The sequence below is a fragment of the Anas platyrhynchos genome, chromosome 2 (assembly GCF_047663525.1).
Source record: "Anas platyrhynchos isolate ZD024472 breed Pekin duck chromosome 2, IASCAAS_PekinDuck_T2T, whole genome shotgun sequence".
Taxonomy (NCBI): Eukaryota; Metazoa; Chordata; class Aves; order Anseriformes; family Anatidae; genus Anas; species Anas platyrhynchos.
The window spans coordinates 72758869-72775820 of record NC_092588.1 but is presented as its reverse complement, the minus strand read 5'-3'; the positions used below and the strand labels follow the sequence as shown (position 1 = coordinate 72775820).

At 39.2% G+C, this 16952-nt stretch overlaps 1 protein-coding gene across 14 annotated transcripts in view; it reads left to right on the top strand.

Moving 5' to 3' along the window:
- IKZF1 (IKAROS family zinc finger 1) overlaps positions 1 to 16952 on the top strand; it is a 71305-nt gene extending 54353 nt beyond the window's left edge. For 8 of the 14 annotated variants that reach the window (XM_005022736.6, XM_027451765.3, XM_005022742.6 and 5 more), the window contains 4 exons: positions 3205 to 3372; positions 5314 to 5439; positions 10414 to 10548; positions 14929 to 16952. In XM_005022736.6, the coding sequence (XP_005022793.1) occupies positions 3205 to 3372; positions 5314 to 5439; positions 10414 to 10548; positions 14929 to 15635 (1136 nt within the window). In that variant the 3' untranslated portion in view covers positions 15636 to 16952. The remainder of the gene's footprint in view (positions 1 to 3204; positions 3373 to 5313; positions 5440 to 10413; positions 10549 to 14928) is intronic. The other 6 variants (XM_005022743.6, XM_005022738.6, XM_072034926.1 and 3 more) reach the window with 2 other exon arrangements.

Sequence of the window (16952 nt, the reverse complement as noted above, 5' to 3'; positions counted from 1 at the left end):
AATACACCTGCCATGTGCAGATATGCAGAGCAGCACCTGATATGTCTAGCCCCTTCTGCCTGCAAGTAGCTGTAAAAACCTGACTGCTTCCCAGGACTTCACCTGTTGCTTCCAGCTGTGGAGTGAATCCAACTCACAGGTGTCCAATTCCAGTCACTCCCTTTCCCTGAGGCTTTTAGTGAGTTTATTTTCTCCAGCCTGCCGCTGCTTTCTTGCTCGGGATTTATGAAAAGGGAGAGAAAAACCTCCTCCTGCCCCCTGAAAACAAGAGCTCAGGGAATCACATCAGGCTTCCCTTTCTTAGTGTGCACATATGGGTGTGCATGTGTGCAGATATGTACATATATGTGTGTGCATTTATTTGTGTATATTCCCTCTTTATGCACACACTCCTTTAGCTTAAGTCTAAGTTAGTTCAGTTATGTCTTGATTGGATCTGAATGTCTCAAATTTATTTAGAAAGTGAGTGCTTGCTGAAGAAAGTGTTTCTGAACATGTGAAGGAGGAGAGCTATGAGCAGCTGAGTGTTAGGTTACTTTGTCATTATATTGCTTAATAACTGAGAAATATTTCAATTAAGATGATAAATATTCTTCTCAGAATAAGTAATCCAGGGCCTGGGTCCCACTAAGACTTGCAGTGCACCATGGTGTTGGTTGATTCAATTCAGGGCCCCACTCCAGTTTTGTTCTGGGGCCCCTGTTCCTCCATAGCTGCATGTTGTGAAGTGAAATCCACACAAGGCAGACAAGTGCTGTTCAGTAGGGACAAGAAAATAACACACAAAGCAGGCAGAAGATGCATTATGCGTTTTTACCTTTCATTCTCTCTCTTCCCCATTGCCAGGGGATGCTGCCACAGCCAGTGACCTTCTGTCAGGGACCAGCTCCCTCCTAAAATGGCTGGGAGCTGTGCTTGGTGTATGGGATGACAGAAACCACACAAAATGCAGGAGATCCCCACTCCAGTAACTGTAGCATGAGCAACCAAGGGCTGGCAAACCTACATGTCATACCAGGTTCTTTAATGCTGATGTAGTTTGACGTGTACAGCCGTGCAAGCCTGGGATCCCTTGCGTGTCATCCCATTGTAGGTTTTGTAGAAATACTTGCTATGCATCAGCCTCGCTGGAAATGCTCCATCCATCTGTCCTTTCCACCAATGCAAGGTTTCACCCTGTAATTATGAGAGTTGTAGGCTGGAGCTACATTTCGTTCTTACTTTACACATATCTCCCAGAGTACTTTTACAATCTTCATTTTCCCCTCTAAGTAAAAATAACAGAGATGAATGCTAGGAAAAACTGTCTAGTAAAAATTAGCCATTCCTTCTGAATCCGTGTCCCTCATTGCAAACTGGCTTCATTACTGTTTCGGTCCATTTCTGAAAAATACTTGCCACACTGAGTACTGTCACAGAGACGAGGAGGTAGAGCCGGTACACTCGTACCCATTTTCTTTTTCCCCTAAGAACTGCTGTGCATGGCTTATTAAGTATATTGCAAAATCCTGCAAGCTTAATGCTTGCATTTCTGTAGGCCCCCAGTTGTACCAGCTGCGGATGTAGACGAGATGAATACGGTTACTAGACGGTCAAAAAAAGTGGGTTCATTTGGCTGGTCAGGGAGTAGGCTGATCTGCTTGGAGTTATTTGACCAGTGAACATATCTTGCCATAATGTAGGTTTATTTCACTGTTAACTAAATGCTACAGTTTCTAGCCTTGATTGCAGAGCTTGCAGATTTTTGTGTTGGGACTGTGCTGCTATCTAATTGCTTTGAAGCTTTTCTACAGTGTTACCCAAAAGTAAAAAATGATCATGCTGCACATAAATGCACGTGTGGACATACAAGTTGCTCCTAGATGTCCAAAATAGTAAATGATGATTAAGTGACAGAGAAAAAAGAAATTATTTAACTTGTATTTATTTTTTACATGTTTTAACTTCAGCATTGGAACTATATATTCAGTTTTATTGCTATATAAAGAAAACCAAAGCTAAGAGCAGGTCATCTCTGAGCTGCTTCTAATATTGTGAATGCATTACAATTACTAAAGCAGATTACATCGGTGCCTAAGAAAAACAGAATTCAGCAAATGAGTTTCAAAGGCTGGTTTGACTTAGTCAAGGGCTACGTCTTATAAGTGGGTATGCAGGAGCAGTTCATGTTTATGAAGTTCTCTCGTATAGATTTTCCTCTATTCCTATCTGGTACAACTGGAAACATAAGAGATTTTATTTTCTGCTGACTTAAGAAAAGGCCTCATGCAACTTAAATTAAAAACAAATAGCTAAGTGAATAAATGACCATTTGTAAACAGCATTAACGAGTAAAAAACAGCCATACTAATTTTTGCAAAGGCCGCCTGATTTGCTTCCTTGATAGTAGGTACCCATTTAGAAAAAGCAAGGCTGTGTCACTTCAGGTTTTGCCCCGTGTCTTTCCAAAGCATGAACCAGGAGAACCCATTTATACAACTCCTCTGCTAATACCTTGCTGAGAGAAGAGTTGGGACTCCTGTATGGAAGTACAGGGCTCTCTTTGCACTGTCTTAACTTATGTGATTTTACTCTCTCTTTCTCTCTCTTTCTCTGTCTCTTTCCTGATTTGGCTGCTTAGGGACAGACAGGTAATGGAGAAGAAATTGAAAGGGAAAATACAGGGAAAATGTAAATGAAAAGAAGTTATTATAACTGTTATAATGAAGTGCCTTTCATTTAAATATAAGAATGTAACGCTGAAATGAACTTGTGATCCTGAAATGCATTTTTAATGAGTTTCCTTTTTATTTTGCTGCTTCAGTGGCATATTTTAAAGACCCTTTGAAAAAAGCCACATTAAAAACCCCACCAAATGCCACAACATGCAAAATTGGATATTGGTTTATTCCAAAACTGCTGATCAGGAAGAGTGGCTCTTCAACACAAAATGTTGCAGTCACTTTATTTAAATGAGTTTGAATTTGCATTGTGATGTGCCATTCTGATTTAGAAAAAAAAAATTAGATTTTCAGATCAAATTGACCCAGCCAGTGAAGCATTAAGAAACTGGCAGGTTTAGTCTGAAAGCCTCATGTTATATCAAACCTGCAGCCGGTGGAAGTCACAGAGCAGCAGTGAGAAAACAACTTTTTTCGCTGAAATCTTTCTCTTGTTACTGCGTAAGATTTTTTGTTCTCACATATTTTCTCCTTCTCCCCTTAGGAGAACGCCCTTTCCAGTGCAATCAGTGCGGGGCCTCTTTTACCCAGAAAGGCAACCTTCTGCGCCACATAAAGTTGCACTCGGGCGAAAAGCCCTTCAAATGTCACTTGTGTAACTATGCCTGCCGACGCAGGGATGCCCTCACAGGCCACCTGAGGACTCACTCGGGTAAGTGAAGGTGCGGGACCACTCAGGGGCACCGAGGAGGTGGGGGCTTTGATGGCCACCAAGCCTGAGAGGTCTTCTCACCCTGGGAAGGCGAGTAGTCTCATGGCAGTGTTAACCAAGCTGTGAACTGGCTACAGTGTTTTAGCAGCAAAGAAATGACTAATTTCTGCTTGCACTCATGATCCTTCAGCTGAGCTGATCTTTTTCCCATACTTCTTGGCCAATTAGAAGTTTCTGTATTAGGGTTTCATCTTACAAGCCTTGTGTGAGTAATTCATTTCATGGAACTACCAACATGAATGAAAGCTGTTGAATGCTTTAGGGCTTAGATGTCATTTATCCGCATACAGAGATAACACAGGGTCTAAGTACAGTAGGTTTTAAGTCATGAAGTCTCAAAAACCTTCAGTCTGGTAGTCATTCTCAGTGTAAGGCGTGAATACCACCTACAGCATTTAGCAGCAGTTATTTGTTGCATCTGGTTATTACAAGTACATTGAAAGAGAGTAGTGGGGGCAAGTGAGAGGAAGGGAGAGAGAAAGATAAGAATATTCCAAAAATGAGGATTCTGCTAGAGGTTTTCTGCATTTTCCCTCAATAGTAATATAGAGATATGAATGAATATTTTTGAATAGTTGCATTTTTCCAGTGCCGTTGACCTCACTGATTTACGAAAGCCCTAGTCACATTCCTTCTGTGAAGAAAAAACAATTTAGCAACTTTATAAAGTACCTTAAAAAGCAGAGTGTAGTCTCACCAAGTTTCACAAGCTAAGCTGGAAATACAGATTGAATACGACACCTCCAAGACAAATTGCTGGAACTGACACTGGTAACTTTACTTGTGAAAGGTGACTTTGGGACAGTTGCTTTGACTAGTGGAAGGAGGCTCTCAAATGGACATTTTTGTGTTGTACAGAACAAAGGAAATTCGTCTAACACACATTAAATGATAAGAACCCTAGGGTTGGTCCCACGTATCCAAAATAAATTCATGTTTAAAATTCTATTTTTCCTCTCTCCCCCTTACTGATTTTAGTGGCTGTGGAATTTAAACCATGATTTTTCATACATACATGAAACTACACCTCAACACTTTCAGCAAATGCTTAGGATTCCATAGCTAAAAGAAAATGCATAAAATATAGATTTGGATTGGTTCCTGTAATTAGAAAATTGACACAAAGACATTATAAAATGAGTTAGATGCCTGAGTCTGATATTCACCTGAGAATTTGTAAATAAAATTCAAAAGTTCAGCTGTATAACCACCTAAAATTGTTAAACCACTTATGAGGTGACAGTCTTTTCACACTAAGAAAATTCAGGTCCAGAAGTCCATGAAACCCAACTATCGTTGTGAAATTCCTGGAACTGCCTAGATCTGCATTGGTGTAAAACAACACTTTTTGTCATGTCCTTTTTCTTGAATTTCCAGAAGCAGAGAGCAAGGAAACATGTGAAATCTAACAATCTACCAATCATTGTCCTAAAAGAGTTGAGCTGATTCTTGTTACAGCAAAATAAATACACAGTCATGGGCAGGTGCAAAAACAGACCTATGAACAGGTCTTCCTTGTTCACAGTCTTCGTGGGAGCTAAGCTTTAGGATAACTTTACTCAGATCTTTGAAGGTGTCTCAGTTTCTAGCTTGCATAGATGTCATTTTGGAAGATTTAGTGTTACAGTCCTTATCTGATGTGAATCATCTGAAATAAGTTTGCAGCACCCACAGAATTGGCTTGTTGATGCAAAGATATACAATTAGTTTTCCATTATTTTCTAAAAATTGACAAAATCTTTCTTCAATTCACCTCATGGGTTTCTTTTGGGGTGTATTTTTTTTTGTTGTTGTTTGGTTTGGTTTGGTTTTGCTCTTACCAGTATTAACATGCTGTTGAATACCTCATCTGAACTTTTCAATTAATTTTATTTTCTCCAGTTGGCAAACCCCATAAGTGTGGATACTGTGGTCGCAGCTATAAGCAGCGCAGCTCTTTGGAAGAACATAAAGAACGCTGTCATAACTACCTTCAAACCATGAGTATCTCAAGCAACCTTTATTCAGGTAATAAAAGCATCCATTTGGGGGTTAGCAGTGTACTGTCGCATACTCAGAAAAAGAGTTTAAAAGGAACAGTAGTACCATTTGTGGCATCTTTTCTTTGTCGGAGAGGCAGAATGTTACACATACACCCAAACACTACCATATTTATAATATTGCATCTGAATTTATTCTATATTTGGTAAATATTTGGATTTTGTCTTATTTTGTTTAGCTCAAAAAAAAAAAAAAAAGCCAAAATGAAAGTCAGACACATATTAAGACATTTGCAAGACCTAGAACATTCCAGTTCACTGTCTCAAGACCAAAATGTAACTACATCATCTCAACACTTCTTCCTTTTGCTTGGAGACCTATATCACAGTACATCTGTGGGTGTGTTCTTAATAATGAGTTAGTTAATATCAATGGTTTAGGTAGGACTGGAGGATCTCCTGCAGCATTTCTTATCTCCTGCCATTCTCAGGATCTTAATGGGCTCTCTTGATGACTGGGACCAATGCATATGGCAAGAATGAGCTGCATATGGCAAGAATGAGCTATCTGTCTTTCATTTCAGTCTTCCAAACAAGAGGACAACTAGCCAGAGGGATTTAACTTAGCCAATCTTACTAAGTCCAGAAAGGGTAAGAATATGTTGACAGCCTACATCAACGTCTTCCCATGTCCCACCAGTTTTAATAGGAACTGTTGCTCTTCTTTGAGAAACTGGTCTTATGTAGAATGTAAAGGCCATCTCTTGAAGAATATAGAATCTAAAACTATGCCCAGAAATACAGCAAGCAAGCATATGTTGGGACTTAGATCTTTTTTTTTTTTTTTAACAAAGATCATTAGGATCTGTATGGGATTGTTTGCAGAAAGTACCCACACATAATTTTAGCTAATTGTAATATCTAGCATCTGAGCTTCAGGTTATAGCTCATTGAGTAAGTTATGTTTCTTGCACACCTTTTGATCCTGTCAGTATATATTATTCAGTTTGTCAAATGACAAAGTGGAAGGTTCTCTCTGACCCATTTTCAATGATGCCTCATATTACATCTGGACAGAACCTGAATACGTTTTTACATGCCATCAAATAATGTAAAGTATATGCACATAATGGTAACTGGCATAATGTGACTGACAACTGTCTGGCAGACAGTGTGTGAGAGCAGTGCCTCTTCTAATTTTATTGGGGGGATGGAGAAAGTATAAATAGAAAAGCTCAAAGTAATATACAGTAGGCAGCAATACTTATTCCTCAAAAAGGTGATTGGATTTAGAAGCAAGTATTCTGTCTTGGAATTCAATTTTTCAAGTGTCTGGCACTGGATTTGAAATGCCTGCATGCAACACATGTAAATCAGCATGAATTAGTAGCTGAACTACTTCTAAAGACTTAATTAGTAAGCAGAAATGTCCATATGAAATTGATGTCAGGAATCAGAAACTATAATTAGAAATATTATAGTTTTAGAGATAGATAGAACTTTGTTTATAGCAAATCATGACAGAAAAGAGTTTACAGTAACTTAGGATTGAATGTCTAATATCTGATAGGGGTGAAAACCAAACCTGGGATATTGATGAATGCTTTGGAAGAATTACCTTCCTAGCATATACTGAAAACATCACATAAATCCACATTAGATATAATAGGAGTGATTTTGCAATTTAGGAAAAAAAAATACAGGATTAACTTCTGGTTTTAGCCCTTGTATTCTGCCCAAGATTTCACTCTTAAAAATAAAATTTTAAATATTACTACGCAGTTAATAAATCAATCCTTTATTTTTCTAAAAATAAATCTTGCCCACTTTTATTTTTTTCCAGTATATTGCATTGTAAACAATCTTTTCTGTTTCACTGCAAACAGGGTAGTTCTGGGTATACATACCAACATACCATTTTGCAATGTTTACATTATTTCCCATATAAACTCAAAGATGAAAATGTGCAATGAAATAGTTCAGAATGAGTGAGCATCCTTCTGGATTTTTTCTTATATTTCTTCTTATATCTAGAAAATGAAGTAATTATACTGCCACTATTCTTACGATATGTGAGGGTGTGATACAGAGCTATGAAGGCCTTTCTTTTTCCAGACTCAGAAAAGTTGGTACAAATATTTTCTAGGGCATCTGATTTGACATTCTGCTACAGCGGGTTGACTTTTTACAGCATTTTTAAAATACCTCATGCAGAATAAATTAAAAAAAAATAAATCAGTTGAAAGGAACTAAACTGGTAAAAGGTTTCCATCAGCTTGTAAATCTAACAAATGTAATTGGGAAAGTACTTATTTAAGGGAAAGATCCAGCAAATACGAGTAAGAAGGGAAACAAGAGATTGTATTCATATTTTATTTTTTGATTGCTTTCTTTAAGAGAAGGAGATTCAGCATGAAATTAGGAACCTGTTGAAATTAATGGAAAAATTCTTTAGAGATCAGTGTCCATGTGAAGCTCTTCTCTTGGAGGTATTCATTGGCGTTTTGCATTTGACTTGAGTGGAAGTGTGCTGAAGTCCTATCAGGCCTATGTAAAATCATGGAATCACAGAATTGTTTGGGTTAAAAAACATCTAGTTCCAACCCCCCTGCCACGGGCAGGGACACCTCCCACCAGACCAGGTTGCCCAAAGCCCCATCCAGCCTGGCCTTGAGCACTTCTGGAGATGGGGCATCCACAGCTTCTCTGGGCAATCTGTGCCAGTGCCCCATTAACCTCTGAGTAAAGAATTTCTTCTGAATATTCAATCTAAATCTCCCCTCTTTTAGTTTAAAGCCATTCTCCCTTGTCCTGTCCATCCACTCCCTGACAAAGACTCCCTCTCCAGCTTTCCTGTAGGCCTCCTTTAGAGAGGGCTTCCAATACCTAAGGTTTCCCCTCTGCACCTTTTCATCTCCAGGTTTAACAAACCCAAGTTCCTCAGCCTGTCTCCATAGGAGAGGTGCTCCAGCCCTCTGATTATCTTTGCGGCCCTCCTCTGTATGCACTCCAACAGGTCCATGTCCTTCTTGAGCTGGGGCCCCCAGAGCTGAAAGCAGTGCTCCAGGTAGGGTCTTAGGAGAGTGGAGTAGAGGGGGAGAATCATGTCCCTCGACCTGCTGGCCATACTTCTTTTGATGCAGCCTGGGATACAGCTGGAAAAACATATGTAACAGAGAAAAAATAGTTTATGAAGCTTAAAAAGGGTCAATTACAGCTCTTGAAGCACCTGTGGATTTTGACTTGGAAAGACAATTTTTGTTTTTTGTGTTTGTTTTGTTTTGTTTTGTTTTTTTCAGTTCATAAACAAAGAATTACAGAAAGTTAACAGGTTAGTTGCAAATGTCAGAAGGGTCAGTTGCAAAGGCTGCAAATTAGTATTTGATTTTCTTGTCCAAGTTTATATATATTAACAGTTTTAAAAGTTGTAATATTGAAAGTTTGAATGAAGTTGAAGATATAATTTACCCTCTTTTGAACTATGAGAAATGAACCGTTGTACGTCCTAAACAGATATTTCTCAATCCTTTCACTTTTATAACTAGAAATCCAATCTCCTGTTTCACTGCTAATCTGCTTTAAACATTCTTGGTAAGTCTCTTCCTAAGTAGTAACTGGAAGCCTTAGCCAGTGCAAGATGCTATCACATGGTTATTCAGTGTTGATGAGATAGCTTCAATGTCCTTTACTATCCTGCACCCTCATGACCAAATGCTGTTAATTCACATCTTGTGTCAGTCACAGGCTTTTGCATCTTCATGAGCTGGGGCATCATTACATCTGACTCCCTGTCATGGCAGCAGTGAATCAAGAGCCAGCCGTGTGCTCTTCTGCTTGGTAATGTGAGCCATTGCTGTCTGGGGCACTTCTCCTGCTCTTTCCAGTTATCCACCAGGGCCTGATGTTTAAATCTTTCAGGAGCAATGAAACTTCTACAGTTTTTGCTTTTATGGCAGTTCTATATCATCGAAATAATATTGCACAGGAGCTGCATTTTCCCAACTACTAGGAAACAGACAAGTACCAGACTAATGGTTCTGGGAGCCTTTCTCACAGCTAAATGGAATAAATCCATAATAAATTCTCAGCAAGGCAAAATGTAGCAAAGTACCTCACCTAGTTGAAATAGTGTGTGGAATCTAAGTCTAAAAACCATGTTTTGCTTCTCCCTTTTATAGTAACTCACAAGCACGTAAAAATAAAATTAACTGCTTTCCCACCTTTCTCTGAAAAAAAAAAAAAAAAAAAAAAAAAAGTGCTGTGTGATCTCACAACATATTACCTTTTCATTATTTGCTGGAAGTCAGAAACACCTTTCCATGTATTTTTTAGCCATTGTTTCGCAGGTTCATTTTCATATATCCCTTCTGTTTCTGCAGGAAAATACTGAAGTGAAATGTAGTGAAATAGTCTCCCTGCTCTAGAGCCTCACAGCCAAGTTCCTTTCTAATTCTACAGTGTCTTAGCAGCTGCAGAAAGTTATAAAACAGGTTTGAGTATCAGAAATCAGCGCTCCACTACAGATGTGACTTTAGCAGTTTAGCTGAAATTGTGATTTAAAGTCGAAAATTGAAGTTTGTCCATTGTTCCTGCTAAAGAAGTGGTAATCACGTAGGCTGTTCGACTGTGAGAGGTGGGGGTGACAGCGGGAGGGTGAAAAGACGAGCTGCTTCACGTCCAGTATAACGTCAGAGCCTCGCAGAGCAGTGCAGAGTGGCTGTATATCAAGGGCAGAGTGATTGAGCTACATACAGGCAGATGCCTTGCAGTTGCAGTCTCGTTTCTGTATCCTGAACAAGGGAAACATGAACATGTGTATAGAGGTTAATCAGCGTAAGGGACTTTGTTACAGTCAGAACTGACCTGTGTCTGCAGTGGTGAGCTCCGTGTTGGAACTGGTTGAGAGCTGGAAGACATTAGCTAAGAAACTTTAACCTGAAGACGATGGTTCCATTAACATGGAACAAGCGTGCCTAACCCTTCTGATGTCATTTGATTTCAGTCATAAAAGAGGAAACTAACCAGAGTGAAATGGCTGAAGACCTGTGCAAGATAGGGTCAGAAAGATCCCTCGTGCTGGATAGACTAGCAAGTAACGTCGCCAAACGTAAGAGCTCTATGCCTCAGAAATTTGTTGGTAAGAGTTAAACGTTTGCTGTCTCCTAAAAAATGAAACAAAACAAAAAACCCAACAAAACTCACAGGATTTTTACTTTTGCTTTATGATTTTAATTGTTTAACTAAATTAGCAATATTTACTTCTATAGAAGCAGATACAGCAATGTGTTGGGGAAGAAAAAGCCAGCCAAGCTGGCTGTACACTATACATTTCTGCAAGTTTAAATTCCCATATCTGGAGATCTATTTTAAGTCTTTCTTTTTTTAATGCTTATGAGCCAGATCTTTACAAGATCTACCCAGGTTCCTGAGGTTGCCTTAAGAACCTGAAAACAGCTTTATGAATGTCTTCTGTTGGGACTACAATTTCAGGATTATTTTATTATCTTATTAGATGAGATCCAGATCTGGGCATGCTGGTATATGTGAATTCATTCATGAATAGTTGAGCATAGCCTGGATAACGCTCTTCACCCCTTCACAAAGTCTGTATATTTCTACAGCCCAAAATGATTGTGGAAATAAATGTATATAGTTCTGAGAATAATATCTAAATGAAAATAACGTTGGATAAATTCTAAGTATAGTGCAAAAAAATCATGGCTGTTTGCACCTAGTAGACATATTTTTTGTCTTAACAATGAAAAAACAGAGGCTACACCTATTTTATTCTGCTTGTTAAGCCTTCTGCTAAATGATGGTTAGATCAGTTCTGTAGCAGTCAGACACAGACAATATTTTATCAGCTATATTGAATTAGTCTTAAATGAGTAATAACATGTGAAATTTGATGATAGCATATACTCATGTCTACTCAGATTCTTTTATAATTCTCTGTACATTCATTTATTTATTCTATAAGAGACAGAGAAAATTGAAGTCTTTATAAAAACACACATTATAAAGGTCTTCAGTCAAAAGTCAAGGCAAAACTAAACCCATTTATGTGACAGAAATTGCAAATAAACATTCTTCAGTGAGGACACAAGAATGAACAGAAAATTAGTATTTTTGAGACAAGGGAAGGAGAATCTCAGCTACAGCTGGAACAAAAAGTTTGCAGTCAAAGTCCAAGATTGCGTTCAAGTCCCAAAGCAAAAATTGCAGGAGGTCGTCAAGGATAAAAAATGCTTATGCTCAGAAAATGAAGGACAAAATTTGTAGTAGAGTTAGTTACTAAAAAATATAGCCACCATGTGAGGCAAACCAGGTTCCTTTAGACTCCCAAGTAACTGACTGTATTAGGCAAATATATTAATTCTATGAAAGCTCCAGGAAGACCAGAAGGGTTAAAATCTAAAAGGTATTAGCAAGCATCTTACATGCAATTTAACTGTGGGTGTGGACAAGCTTTTTCATTCTCTTTTTTTCTCTTCACCCTGAGAAATGGTAAAGGCAGCCAGTTTAACTATGAGTATTAAGAGAGCAGAGTTTTCTGTCAGTTAGTTATTCAGGGTGCAATGTAGGAAGACAGTGTGCTGACAGGAGATATTTATGGAAAAATGTTAACCTTCAAAAGTATAAACTTTTCTGGCTGGGAAATGCCCTCAAATCCTTTCCTTTCCCATTCTCACCTGCTGCCTCATGTAATAGGTAAATTCCTGATTAACATGAGGTCAGGGCAGCTGGTCAGGAGACCTTTGTGTAATAAAACATATTTATTGTTCCTGTAGATTACTGTGTCATCCCAATCCCCATGCTGAATTACAGGGAGAAGGAGCAAATGGCATCCTTTGCATAAGAGAATGATTGTCTGTCGATTCCCCTGTTGTTCTCACAGCTAAATCCATTATCTATCCAAAGTGAGATTGTTCACCAAATTAAGCCAGTTATCTGTAAAATTCTTTGACAGCAAAAGTGTTCACGATGCCCTCTATGTATTGCAAACTGGAATAGTTCCCAGACCTGAAAACAGAACTGGGCCTTCCAAACTAGAGAGTGGGAACGACAGGTGAGATTGACACATGTTTATCACATTAAAACAATAGGCAGCAAAGAAAACTGAGTGGTAAAAAAAATAAAATAAAAGGTCCACATGCGCTGAGTGCGTTTGTGTTACTGTTTAAGTACTTGCTGCAGAACTCTGAACAGTGCAAAGCTTGAAGTGCATCAAACCATTAGTAGTTTAATTTACTTATGCTCTAATAACCACAGAAATGAGCTATTATTTTTAATGAATGCAAGTATTATCGGCTTTGCCCAGATGTAGAAATGATACCTGCCTACCTCAAGTTTGTGTATTTTCAGACAGTTCTGTGTGGAAACAAATTTTTCTTACGAGTACTTGATGCTTTCAGTCCAAGTACCAGCTAGTTATGCTACACAAAGCAAATACTACCCAAGAAACGGCTATTAAAATTATGGTTTCCAGATGCCCAGAATTTTGTGTATAATGAAAACCAGTCCAAATTTTCAGTGATATACAGTGTCCATTGAATACAAACGATCTTGACCTCATTTTTTCCCCCGTGAGTCAAGGGTTTATGTTCTTATTAGGAGAGTTTTTCTGTATATCAATCAAGAGTCTTTCACAACTCTTATTTTGAATCTTGAGCTTCAAACTCTGCCTGAAAACTATACCACTAGAATGAGTAAATCTGAAAAAAACATATATGCATCACAGTAGTGGGGTGCTCAAATTGGCAGAATGATAGGGAAAGGAAACAAGAGGAAGCAGAAGCTTGTGCAGTACGGTTAGAAAGTGCCCATACTCTGCATCCCTTATAGAAACTTATGTAGTGCCAGAAGTGTTTCTTTCTCTGCTTGCAGAGCATGGACAAACTGGTATGGAACTGCACCTCATGGGAAAGGCAGACAGTAGGACTTTCTATGCTTGAGGCCTGTCATTGCAATAGGTCATGCCAGAAGTTTTCTAGGCTGTGGTTTTGCTCTTCACTGGCTTTGAATATTCGAGTAGAAACTGGGTGGGAAATCATTGAGGAATTAATTTGGGGAACTTCTGGTTATTTTTCCATGCTCCTATTAGCATTTATTAGGCAAATGAAGATACATTTTATAGTGTCATTTGTATATTGGGGTCTTCAAGAAAAAGGACAGGGGAATCTTCTAAGGTCTGCAATTAAATGTCATGTTGACTAGGAAATGGTGACAGCACTACAGACTTCATAGAGATGTTTATGGCTCTCATTGCATTTCCAAAGATTTCCTGCAGAGCTAGGAAAGCTATCCAGACGGTACATGATGTGGTACTGGTAGTCCCTAGGAATATATTGGGATTTTTCTCCCTTTTTTATCCGTGCAGGTTTGTTAGGGGCCTAATAACATTGATGGTTTACAAACACCATTTGAGAATACTGTTCAGGTTCATAAAATCAGTGTCTGTGCCTTTAAATAGTTTCTTCCACTTACTAACTTTTACCTTCTATGTTTTTCTTGATCCTTTCTGTCCAGAAATTTTCAATCATAGAATCATAGTATGTCACAGAATATCCCGAGTTGGAAGGGACCCACCAGAATCACCAAGTCCAACTCCCAGCACCACACAGGTCTACCCAAAAATTCAGACCATATTTTGAGAAATTATAGTGACATTCAACATTCAATATGCGGGGATCCAGCCAGAGATATATTAGTGCGATCTGATTTTAAGAAATAAAGAGTACCCCTTAGCTTTGGCATTGCAAATCAGAGTCAAGGTTAGAAGCAGTAAGAATCTTGCTCTGTGCATGCCTTTCTACCTGATAGGAAAAATATATGGTTCTTCCCTGCTCTTGTAGGTTATAATGTTTTTGACACAAAATTTCTAAGAGCATGTGAACCTTCTCATAATGTGTCTAATGTATGGCTTGTTTAAAAAACAATGCGTGGGAGGAGGGTTGCAATATGGAAAGTTAAGTTTTTGTTGGTTTCTTTCAGAAATTACATATGACCACGTTAGTGATATGGGTTAGTTGTAAGAAACGGAAAGTTTAAAACTAAAACATTGTAATTACAATTTAAAAAGTGTAATGTTTTAGGGAAAAATTGGTAATGTGTTTCATTCTCTGAAGTATAAAGCCCAGGCTCCCTGTAACTGTGCTGGTACACTAGCCACAAAGGTATGCCCCAGTTCACGGCAGCAGTCAGATGAGGGAGTTCAGTTAGACAGGGTAAGGCAAGGATGAAGCACTCAATCTGTAGCTCCCACAAGTCCCCATAGAATTATTTTTAAAAATCTATTTTCTTCCATTTTGGTTTTCCAAAGAGCTCAGATTATTTTCCAGGTTAAAAGAGCACCAACCTACCAGTTTTCTGACCAGCTATATTAGAGATCTGTGAATACCACAGGTGAATTTCACATGTGGATTTGATCAGTTCTGTTGTTTGATTAGTCCATGGTAATCATCTCCTTAATTATGTAGGAACGAATGGTCTAACTCCTGACTGTTTTCCACCGCAGGTGAGAAATGCCTGTCTGATCTTCCATATGATGCCACCACCAACTATGAGAAGGAGAATGAGATAATGCAGACGCACGTCATAGACCAGGCCATTAACAATGCCATCAGCTACCTGGGGGCAGAGTCCTTGCGCCCCCTCGTCCAGACACCGCCAGGTGGCTCTGAAGTGGTGCCCGTCATCAGCCCCATGTATCAGCTCCACAAACCTCTCGGGGACAATCAGGCTCGCTCCAACCACACAGCTCAGGACAGCGCAGTGGAAAACTTGTTGCTGCTTTCCAAAGCCAAATCTGTCTCCTCTGAACGGGATGCCTCTCCCAGCAACAGCTGCCAAGACTCAACAGATACCGAGAGCAATAACGAGGAACGCAGTGGTTTAATTTACCTGACAAATCACATAGGTCCCCATGCAAGAAATGGCATATCCATTAAAGAAGAAAGCAGGCAATATGATGTCTTGAGGGCAGGTACTGACAATTCCCAGGATGCTTTCAAAGTGATCAGCAGCAATGGGGAGCAAGTGAAAGTTTACAAGTGCGAACACTGTCGAGTCCTTTTCTTGGATCATGTGATGTACACAATCCATATGGGCTGCCACGGGTTCCGCGATCCTTTCGAGTGCAACATGTGTGGCTACCACAGCCAGGACAGGTATGAATTCTCTTCCCACATAACTCGAGGGGAGCACCGTTTCCACATGAGTTAAAACTCCTCCGGCATGGATCCAGCCTCAACAGCTGCATTACTGGAGCTGCACAAGCAACAACAGCAGCAAAGCACAAGTCTACTGGACAGCAAAAGGAACAAGAAAATCCAAAATCCAGAGATCTTCTCCCACAAGAAAAGAGTTTTCTTTTGGTAGCATGCATTGCAACTCAGTTTTCTAAAGTGAATATTAAAGTTTTTACTGAAAGTATTTGATCACCAAAAACCTTTAGTAATGTAAGTAGGAGCTTTTGTAGTCAGATAGCTGAAAGCCCTTCCCTTAAGTGATGCTTCTTGCAAATCTCCCTTGCCAAAACTGTTAACCATGCGCAGAATGCACAACACTGATGAGAACATGATAGACAGGAATGGCCTAGCTTGCTCTCTTAACACCCTGAGCACAGGGCTCTTCCACCAGATGCATATTTTTTGACTTTCTGGTATTATTTGACTCATTTGGGAAGAATTTAAACTCAACTAAAGATTATAGGGGCCCATCGCAGATGACTTCACAGACAGCTGGGGTGGGACTGGAACCCAGCCAGAGGGTCCAGGGTTACTTTGGCAGGAATATGTAGAGTATTTCCACGTGCAAGGGTGCTTCTGGGATTGACATCATGGCATGCCTTGTTTGTGTCTCTAGGCAAGTGAGCAGGTGTGTGACAGATACAAGGCACACCCCTGTAATATACTCTGTGAAGTACGGATTGCATTTAATGTATAGAAAAGAGTATCGATGGCTCTTCTTTAAATAAATGTTTTCTCTCCCTATCCAATAAAACCCCACTTTTCATTAAGAAACCCCTCCTCTTGCTGCATAAAGAAGTTACAGTGTATTTAATTTTTCTTTCTCTTTTAAGTTTTAGTTAGTTAGAGAAGTATGATGTACAGTTGAGAAAAGCACTAGCTAGAAATATGTGTGGCAAAAGTCTCCTTATGCACATTTCTCATCTTTTTACACTGCCTGGAAAATACCCAAATATCCCTATATTTTGTCTGTGAGAAATTCTCACTCTGCTTCCACAGAAGATGTCCTCTTGTAGATTTTGTGGCTCTACTTGTGTTGCACTTAATTACTTGTAAAACACCAAGCTGAATTAAACCACCCAGTCAAAAATCTGTAGCCCTCTCCCTCTTTCCTTACACTTGCTATTTAATGAGGGACCAATCCCTCAAAGGTGGGTTCCTTGGCAAAGGTGCTGAGCACCCTGGCTTCCTATTCAACAAAACACTTACTATGTACTTTAAGTTAATTTTACTTTAGCAGAGCTAATTTTAAGGTTAAAAAAAAAAAAATGGTGTATTGCTGAACAGAGAC